At 54.3% G+C, this 10,423-nt stretch overlaps 1 protein-coding gene across 1 annotated transcript; it reads right to left on the bottom strand.

Annotated features, from left to right (window-relative positions):
- Window positions 1-7,854: 7,854 nt before the first annotated feature.
- Window positions 7,855-10,423, bottom strand: LOC125535573 (protein ETHYLENE-INSENSITIVE 3-like 2). Its single transcript, XM_048698640.1, has 2 exons — window positions 10,263-10,423; window positions 7,855-10,012 (listed from the first exon to the last, which is right to left on the bottom strand). Exon 2 carries the CDS (start codon window positions 9,906-9,908, stop codon window positions 8,046-8,048), a length of 1,863 nt encoding a protein of 620 aa, XP_048554597.1. The 5' UTR covers window positions 9,909-10,012; window positions 10,263-10,423; the 3' UTR covers window positions 7,855-8,045.

The raw sequence follows: 10,423 nt of genomic DNA on the forward strand, positions 1-10,423 counted from the left end.
GACATTTTTAGGACGGCGTTTCGATAGGCCGCCATTTTCAGATCCTTGGCATCAAAGTCTCCATTTATTTGGGATATTGCGAGGTTTGAATCCCCACGCACCTCCAAGCATTGAATGCCCATGGAGACTGCCATCCGAAGACCATGCAATAGAGCTTCGTATTCGGCTGCGTTGTTGGAGTCTGTATACAATATTTGCAGTACGTACTGAACGGTATCTCCGGTTGGGGACGTCAGGACGACGTCCGCCCCTAGACCAGCCAACATTTTAGAACCGTCGAAGTGCATGATCCAATTGGAGTATGCACCGTACTCTTTAGGGAGTTCGGCCTCCGTCCACTCGGCGACAAAGTCGGCCAATACTTGCGACTTAATGGCTCGCCAAGGTTTGTATGTTATGTTGAACGGGACGAGCTCAATGGCCCATTTGGCAATCCGGCCCGTAACGTCGTGGTTGTTTATAATATCATTAAGTGGCACTTCCGAGGCTACTGTAATCGAACTCTTGAAAGTAGTGTCGCAGCTTTCGGGATGCCATGAATACCGCATAAGTTATCTTTTGATAATGTGGGTACCGTGATTTGCATGGAGTGATGACAGTGGATACATAGTATACCGGCTTTTGAAGAGGGAATTTATGTCCGTTAGCTTCTCGTTCGACGACAAGCACTGCGCTTACAACTTGATGAGTTGCCGCAATATACAACAACATTGGCTCGCCAATGTTTGGTGCGGCCAGGATTGGGTTGGTTGCCAAAATGGCTTTTATTTCTTCCAATCCGGCTGTGGCAGCGTCTGTCCACTCGAAGTGTTCGGTGCGCCGAAGGAGGCGATAAAGGGGTAAAGCCTTTTCTCCTAAGTGGGAGATAAAGTGGCTGAGAGCCGCCACACATCCAGTCAGTTTCTGAATTTGTTTGAGGTCCGTTGGGATAGCCAACTGTGACAGAGCTCGGATTTTGGCCGGATTAGCTTCAATCCCTCTACTGGACACAATGAAGCCCAGGAGCTTTGTGACGCCCCCGTTTTGACCGTACACTAATCATACACGCAAACGTGTACGATCAAGATCAGGGACTCACGGGAAGATATCACAACACAACTCTACCAATAAAATAAGTCATACAAGCATCATATTACAAGCCAGGGGCCTCGAGGGCTCGAATACAAGAGCTCGATCATAGACGAGTTAGCGGAAGCAACAATATCTGAGTACAGACATAAGTTAAACAAGTTTGCCTTAAGAAGGCTAGCACAAACTGGGATACAGATCGAAAGAGGCGCAGGCCTCCTGCCTGGGATCCTCCTAACTACTCCTGGTCGTCGTCAGCGGGCAGCACGTAGTAGTAGGCACCTCCGATGTAGTAGGAGTCGTCGTCGACGGTGGCGTCTGGCTCCTGGGCTCCAACATCTGGTTGCGACAACCAGGTAGAAGGGATAGGTGGGAAAGAGGGAGAAAGCAACCGTGAGTACTCATCCAAAGTACTCGCAAGCAAGGAGCTACACTACATATGTATGCATTGGTATCAACTGGAATAAGGCTATCATATGTGGACTGAACTGTAGAATGCCGGAATAAGAGGGGGATAGCTAGTCCTTTCGAAGACTACGCTTCTGGCAGCCTCCGTCTTGCAGCATGTAGAAGAGAGTAGATGATAAGTTCACCAAGTAGCATCACATAGCATAATCCTAACCGATGATCCTCCCCTTGTCGCCCTGTGAGAGAGCGAGCACCGGTTGTATCTGGCACTTGGACGGGTGTGTTTTATTAAGTATCCGGTTCTAGTTGTCATAAGGTCAAGGTACAACTCCAAGTCGTCCTGTTACCGAAGATCACGGCTATTCGAATAGTTTAACTTCCCTGCAGGGGTGCACCACATAACCCAACACGCTCGATCCCATTTGGCCGGACACACTTTCCTGGGTCATGCCCGGCCTCGGAAGATCAACACGTCGCAGCCCCACCTAGGCACAACAGAGAGGCCAGCACGCCGGTCTAAACCTAAGCGCACAAGGGTCTGGGCCCATCGCCCATAGCACACCTTCACGTTGCGTACGCGGCCGGAGAGCAGACCTAGCAACCTCCATTACAAAGGAAGTCACGTTACGCGGTCCAACCCGGCGCGCGCCGCTCAGTCGCTGGCGTCACGAAATGCTTCGGCTGATACCACGACGTCGAGTGCCCATAACTGTCCCAGCGTAGATGGTTAGTGCATATAGGCCAGTAGCCAGACTCAGATCAAATACCAAGATCTCGTTAAACGTGTTAAGTATCCGCGAACATCGACCAGGGCCAGGCCCACCTCTCTCCTAGGTGGTCTCAACCTGCCCTGTCGCTCCGCCTCAAAGTAACAGTCGGGGGCCGTCGGGAACCCAGGCCCACCTCTACCGGGATGGAGCCACCTGCCCCTTCAGCCCCCATGTCCGAACAGTATCACAGGTAATGTATCAATGTAGAGTATATAGTATATGCCCGTGATCACCTCCCGAAGTGATCACGGCCCAGTAGTATAGCATGGCAGACGGACAAGAGTGTAGGGCCACTGATGGAACACTAGCATCCTATACTAAGCAGTAGGATAGCAGGTAAGGGTAACAACTGTAGTAGCAAGGACAGGCTATGCATCAGGATAGGAATAACGGAAAGCAGTAACATGCTACACTACTCTAATGCAAGCAGTATAGAGAAGAGTAGGCGATATCTGGTGATCAAAGGGGGGGGCTTGCCTGGTTGCTCTGGCAAGAGAGAGGGGTCGTCAACACCGTAGTCGTACTGGGTAGCAGCGGCGTCGGTCTCGGTGTCTAGCGAGAGAAGAGGGGGAAGAAACAATAAATATAATGCAAGCATATGCATAGTGATGCATGACATGACAAGTAACGGCGTTAGACGTGCCCTAACGCGGTAGTAGGTGATACCGGTGAAGGGGGATGACATCCGGGAAAGTATCCCCGGTGTTTCGCGTTTTCGGACCGGTGAACCGGAGGGGGAAAGTTGCGAGTTCGATAGGTTAGGGATGCGTGGCGGACGAACGGGCTGCGTATCCGGATTCGTCTCGTCGTTCTGAACAACTTTCATGTAGAAAGTATTTTCATCTGAGCTACGGTTTATTTTATATTAATTTTAAAAGACTTAATTCATTTTTAGGATTTATTTAATTATTTAAATTCAACATTATTCGGAACAGTAAAGGATGACGTCAGCATGACATCATGCTGATGTCAGCAGTCAACTGTGCAGTTGACTGGGTCAACTATTTGTGGGTCCCGCATGTCATTGATTGATTAGGCTAATCAGGGGTTAATTAAGTTAACTAGTAATTAGGTTAACCTAATCAAGATTAATTAATTTAATTTAATTAATTCTTTAATTAATTAATTTAATAATTATTATTTATTTAATTATTTTTATTATTATTACTTTTTTTAATTCTTTTTTTAAAATTAAAACATTCTGGGCATGGGGCCCATCTGTCATAGGCCCCAGGGCATACAGGGCGCGGGCGACGGTTACGGGCGCACGCCCAGGGGCACGCGGGCGTCGGCGCAGGCGGCCACGGCGGGGCACGACGACGGCCAGGGATGGGCGCAGCCCGGCTGGCCCTGGACGCCGGCCGGGACGGAGGAGGTCGCCGACAAGGGCAGGGGTCGCGGCTGGCGGGGCCTGGCAGCGGCGCGCGGGCTGCGGCAGCCGGAGCGGGTAAAGGCAGGAGCGGCGGGGCTGAAGCAGCGAACGGCACGGGCGGCGGCGCGTCGACGGGGAGCAGAGGCGGCCACGCGCGAGGCGCGGATGGCGCGACGCGCGCGCAGTGAGGCACCAGCGGGCGAGTGGCAGTGGCTGTGGGAGGCCAGCGGCGCAGCCGGCCGATGCGTGTGTGGCGAAGCGGGGAAGAGGAGAAGGAGCGGTGCTCACGGCGAGGTCGTAGGGCCAGTGGCAACGGGGGACGAGGAGGAGGTCGAGGACGACGGCGGAGTGGTCCAGCGAGGGCGTGTTCCGGCAAGGCGGCGTCGTGATGGCGGCGTCGTAGCTCGAGGGGGTCCGGCGGGGAAGAGACGATGGGGCGGCGCCGGCGAGGTCCAGCGAGCGCCTGGCGTCGCCGGGGCGGCGGGGTAGGTAGCGGGGCGCCGGGCGCCGCGGTCGTCGTGCGGGGGCGAGGGGATCGGGAGTTCCCGATCCAGATCCAGGGGGGAAGTGGTGCGAGTGGGGTGGGGTGAGTTAGGGTTTCTGGGGTGTGGGGGTTAAGGGAGTGTGTGGGGGGCCGGCTGGGCCGTGGGGTGGGCTGGCCCGTTCGGGCGGCTGAGGCCAGCTGGGCCACTTGGCCAGTGAGAGGGGGGGGTTGCTTTGCCTTTTTTTGTTTTGTTTTTATCTATTTGCATTTCTGCTTTTAAACCTTTTAAACTATTTAGACATTTTATAAAAATGTGTTTGCTGCCCCATAATTACCTGTGTAATATTTGGCAACCACCGAACATTTTTGTTTCAATTTTTGAAAACTTTTATTGCCGACATTAATTTTAATTTTAAATTTGAATTTGACGCGGTTTGAACTGACGGGCGTTTAGCTACAGTAATCGGGATGACATGGCATGATTAGCGTGGGATTACTGTAGCAAGATTATCCGGGCGTTACAAGCTTTCCTGCTGGTTGATGTCTACTACACAATCTTCTTCTTGTAGACTTTGTTGGGCCTCTAAGTGCAGAGGTTTGTAGGACAGTAGCAAATTTCCCTCAAGTGGATGACCTAAGGTTTATCAATCCGTAGGAGGCGTAGGATGAAGATGGTCTCTCAAGCAACCCTGCAACCAAACAACAAAGAGTCTCTCGTGTCCCCAACACACCCAATACAATGGTAAATTGTATAGGTGCACTAGTTCGGCGAAGAGATGGTGATACAAATGCAATATGGATAGTAGATAATAGTTTTTGTAATCTGAAAATATAAAAACCGCAAGGTAACAAGTGATAAAAGTAAGCGTAAATGGTATTGCAATGATGGTAAACAAGGCCTAGGGTTCATACTTTCGGTAGTGTAAGTTCCCTCGACAATACTAACATAACTGGATCACATAACTATCCCTCAACATGCAACAAAGAGTCACTTCAAAGTCATTAATAGCGGAGAACAAACGAAGAAATTATGATAAGGTACGATGTTTTTTTCCTTGAAATAGAACTATGAATCACACTTACTACACAAAACAATCAAATCTTGGCCCATGTTTTTCATGAGACTGTTGGATTCGCCCCTGGGACATGCGACCAGACTTATGTAGCTTATGTGTGACCCTTGATCTATTGGCTCCGGAAAATGAAACATATTGCTTGTAAATCAATTGTTTTTAGAAAGAAAAAAAGGCTTGAGAGAAGTCCGATTCTCAATTAACAAAATCATCAACCGACCAGGCTTACAAGATCACAACTAACGCTACAATGGCACACCACACCACCCAAAGACAGCAAAGGAAACGACAAGATACAAAGGTGTCGGGGAGGAGAAGCATGTAAATCAAATTCAAGAACTCAAGTCTTCGTATAGAAAATTGCAAAATATGTTTTGTATTTCTTAAATTTCGCTCATGCGGTTCAATGATTTTGATCCGGTGTTTGAAAATGGTCGAGCAGCTGTGCGATCGCTCAGTTGTATTAAGGGCATCTCCAACAGTTGTAAGATATGTGTTGGTAAATTTGCCACCTAGGATATAGTGATGATGTGGCATGCATTAAATGTGGAGAGAGAGGAAAGTTGTATATAGATTAAACAACAACCTTTGCACAAACTTCCAAGGTGAAATAGAAAGCAGTCACATTTATTTTCTCATAATCTATTAAATAGCTTGGATACAACCTATTAAATTAGTTGTATGATAGTCATCAACAAGAGTAACATACAATATGTTGAAGATGCTCTAAGTTGTACACTAACCACCAGATCACGCTCGGCGGGGAGATCGCCAATAGGAGGGTGGTGGGTTCCATGGCCTGCCTGGCTAGCCTATCCTTTAACCTTGGCACCGATAATTGTCACTGCAGTTTTCATTCTACCACGAGATGCGAAAGCAGGCCCTCATCTTATCACGCAGAGCAGGAACAGAGCCCTCACCCTCAGCCCACCAAGATGTCGCCTAGCCTGCCTCTCCATTTGTGCAGGCGCATCGCATCCCACGATCACATCGCGGGCCGCCGCTTGGACAGTGCCACGGCATGTTCGAGATAGGAACAGCACAAGAATCAATCCGTCCGTCCGTCAGTCAGTCAGGTGATGAGTGCACTGTGAAGCTATGCCGATGGGGTCGATGATCGCCGGCCTCCTCGCCAATCGCAGGCAGGCGGGCGGGCGACGTGTGATTCACAGGTTCAGTGTAGCTTGATGGGCCACCGCGCCGCCGTACCGCGTCGACGACCGGGCGGGGCGGCGTCGCTTTCGTTCGTGGAGTCGGCCGGCCGGCAGCCCGCCGCTGGTCTCTGACGCGGCATCTATCGTCCTCGCCCACGTTGCCGCGAATTTATTCAGTCTGTCTGTCGGGGTCCCGCCGGGGACTTCAGTGCAGTGCTGATGGATACACTGCTTCTCTCGACGTAGTACCAGCACAGACTCCGGGCCCATAATAGCCACATTATCGTCGTTTTGGATGGAGGTCCGCGTCGTATCTATTCTAGAGAAGAAGAAACACAAATTTGGCAAACAATCTCCAAGGTTAGTACGGAGTACTCCATGTCTGTAGAAAATCTCACACTTGCTGATGAACAGACGAATCTCAGAGTTGATGTGGATTTCCTATGGCCTGAATTCTGCATATCACGGTCAAAGGTTTCAGAAAGGCAACCAAAACATATATGTGGAATACTCTCTATGTTTCGAGCAACATTTTTCGCTTTGTTACTTTCACAAGAGCGGCGATCCCACCTAATTAAGTTCCTCCTCCCACTAGCCGATTAACAAGGACCGTGGACGAGCAGAAACAGAATATCTTTGACCAACTGAATTGTTCTTGAGAGAAGTTCAACGCGGTGCCAGTTAGTTGGTTAGCTCCTCCCTTTTGCACGTCGCGGGAATCTTCAAACAGGCGTGCCTCCTGATTTGTTTAGTCTGGTACTACTACTACAGTAATTAAACAACTGATGGCATGTGTTTCATCAGAAACCAACTGGACGCACAGAGGTGCTAATCAGGGGTGATTTATTTTAAGATAAGGGGCGGATTAGGTGGATCTCGAGAATGATTTGGAGCCGGCAGGGTCCAGATTTGGTGGCCTAAGCCTGCTTAGCCAGTTCGCTTAGAAACCACTCATGAAATGTCCACGGAGGCATCTCCAGTTACATGATGGTCCCTGAATCTGACACTGTTCGTTTATGTTTGCCTGTACGAACTCAGTAAAATTCTCAGATTTCTGCAAAAAACTTAACCGGATTCAACTGAAATCCCCGAGAATTTCACAGAAACCATCCTTCGCCGTGTTGAGCCCGTCAGTCAAAGTCAGCAGCGTCTTCGACCGCGTGTCGCCGTGTGCGGTGCGGGCGCCCCCGTCTCCCGGCTCGCGATGGCCTCTGCCTCAGGTGACAAGTCGCTGTCATGGCGTCCCTGGCGAGCATGTGAGGGGTTCGCCGAGCGAGGTGACGGATGATGGATCGCCACCAACCCGCACGCCATCGATGAACAGCGGAGCGGAAAGGGAGAGGGTGCGTGTGTAAAGCTACCCCGTGGTGGCCATGAAAGGGCACGCTTTGCTGAAGTCTTCTAGATCAGCAAAAGTCGCCTCTCACGAGCGAGGAGAAGAACAGAAAAAGTTCGTCGGTGTTTTGGTTTGGATCCAAAGATTTTCGAAAGATTTTAAGGTGGATGAACGTACGGATCCGAAGAATTTCGAAAGAGAAAATGACAGTTTGATTTCGGTGTGATTTGTGAAAAAATTCCAGTGTTCTCAACATGGCCTGGATTTGACGGATCCTTACAGTTGCAAGACGCCATGGACTGATCGAGAATGGAAGCCTTATGAATTCTAATGGCCTAGAGCTACTGCATGCTAATCATGGGTGGTTCCTCCTTGGTTGTTCAGTAGAACCAGTTGGGCCCAACGTGCTTCTGCGGCTGCGGCTGCTGCATGGCGCCGGCGTAGTCCGCCGCTGACAGGTCGAACCCTTGGCCGAACCTGCTGAGCTCCGGCGCCGCCATGCCGAACGGCGCGTCGTCGCCCATGAAGAACGCCGCGCTCTGCTGCTGCTGCTGCTGCTGCATCACGTTGTTCGCGCCAGCAAGCGACCGTGGAGCCAGAAGGTTGCCGCCGCCGATCTGCATGCCGGGAGCGGCGGCGTCGTTGACTGCGCCTGCACCTCTGTGCGCGGCCACGCCGGTCTCGTACATGCTCATCAGCCCGGCGAGGCATCTCTGGTCGGCCGCGGGCAGGCCGAAGTCGAACCCGCCGAGCGCCTGGCTCTGCGGGCTGTAGGGCGCCCCCGGGAAGAAGGCCGACGGCGGCTTGCTCTGGGCGGCGGCGGCGGCGGGGTGGTTGTACCTGCAGGCGTACTGGTGGGCGGTGCGCGCGTTGCGGTCGAGGAAGCCGAGCGCGTGGCCGGCGTGCGGGCACTGCACGTTCTCGCAGGTGTAGACGCGGGCGCTTCCGTTCAGCATCAGCTCCGGCTCGGCGTCCGCGGTGGCGCTCCGCTTCTGGGCGTGGGTGAAGTCGGCGTCGGTGGTTTCTTCCTTCATCAGCGCAGGCGGCATGATCATGAACTCGTTGCTCGAGGAAGCGTCCATGGTGAGGTCGACGAACGCGGCTGCCTCGGAACGCGCCTTGATCTGGTCCGCGGCCTCCTCGCCGAAGAAGTCGACGTCGTACTCGCCGGAGCTGGCGTCGAACGACAGCGCGCCGGCGGAGGGCCGCGGGGGGAGGCAGGCCCCGGGATGCAGCTTGTGGCTGAGCTCCTCCTCCGCCTTGAGCACGGCGAGCCACGTGACGATCTCCCTGGCGGTCATCTTGTCCTGCAGGCACTTGGACTGCCGCACGAGGCGGCGGACCTTGTCGACGTCGGGCGACATGTGCTTGATGACGGCGGTGAGCACGGCGACCTTCCACGCCTTCTTGAGGTCGTGCGGCTTCTTGTACGGCGGCGGGCCGAGGTCGTCGGGCACGCCCGCCTCGGGCCACCACGCCTCGGACGGCCCCTGCGGCCACCACGGCGGCGGCACGCCCTTCTCGAGCGGGAACCGGCGCTGCGGCGGGTCGCAGTGCTGCATGAGCGAGGAGAGCAGGGAGCCGAGCGTGGTGTCCTGCAGCTCGTGCAGGGAGCGCGGGCCGGCCGCCGCGGCCGCCCCGTCTTCCCCGCCGCAGAGCGGCGCGGCGTTGTCGGACCGGTGCTTGGCGATGGCCGCGGGGGCGTTGCGGTCGAAGCGGACCTTCTCCTTCCACCAGGCGCGGAGGTTGTCGGAGGCGCCGCCCACGGGCTTGCCGTTCTCGGGGACGATGCCGTAGACGAAGCCCTGCGCGCTGCACGCCTCCATCATCTTGAGCATGTACTTGAGGATCCCGTCCTGCGCGCGCGACATCTTCTTGCGCCGCGCCTGCTGGTCCTGCTGCGACGCCGGCCGCCTCGGCCGCCCCTTGCTCGCTGCCGCGCCGCCGTCGGGCCTCTGGCTCTGGCGCTGCTGCAGCTCCTTGAGGCGCTTGAGCCTCATGCGGTCGCGCCACATGCGGCGCTCCAGCTCCTCGATGCCGTCCACGTCGTCGTCGTCGACCTCCTCCTCGCTCTCCTCCTCGTCGGGGAACCTGTCCCGCGCCGGCAGCTCCGGCGCCGGGTCCACGAGGTCGCCCGCCCCCACGAAGCAGCCGGCTCCAAAGAACCCGAAGCCCTTCTCGGCCTCCCCATCCGCCGCGAACGCCATGCGCCGATCCATCATGGCCACCCCTCCCCCCATCATCTCCACCGCTCACCGACCCCGCACACCGACCCCGAAGCAAGCAATCAAGCAACCCCTCCCGCACTCCTCAGCAAGGCTCGCAGCACCAAAGTCTATATAGCCACCTGCGCGCAAGCAACACGACGAAGCAAGCAACAAAAGTGAGCACGGACTCTAGAGCGGGAAGAACACGCGCCCATGCAGCAGCAGAGCAGAGCATCCAAGAAATGGACACGGATCAGAGTTCGCGAGCCACAACCCACAAATGGCCGAACTGACGGATCGGGAGGCCCCGTGACCGCAATCGAGCAGCCGAAAAGTGAAGCGAGCGGGATCTCGGTTGGATCGGGAGGCGAAAAGTGAGATCGATCGTACCTCTTTACAGCGTCTATCGCTGCATCTCTGGTTGCTCTGCTTGCTTTCCCTTGGCTTCGCGGCCGGATGAGGAGGGTGAGGAGGAAGGAGGAAGGAGGCGAGGAGGGACACGTTTTGTTGGGGGCGGAAACAGGAGATGGGGAAAGAGCGGCGAGTGGGGT

The sequence above is a fragment of the Triticum urartu genome, chromosome 2, assembly GCF_003073215.2.
Source record: "Triticum urartu cultivar G1812 chromosome 2, Tu2.1, whole genome shotgun sequence".
NCBI lineage: Eukaryota > Viridiplantae > Streptophyta > Magnoliopsida > Poales > Poaceae > Triticum > Triticum urartu.

Bases quoted from the DNA above. Each gene is read 5' to 3' on its own strand.
- LOC125535573 (XM_048698640.1), bottom strand. From the start codon at position 9,908: ATGATGGGGGGAGGGGTGGCCATGATGGATCGGCGCATGGCGTTCGCG.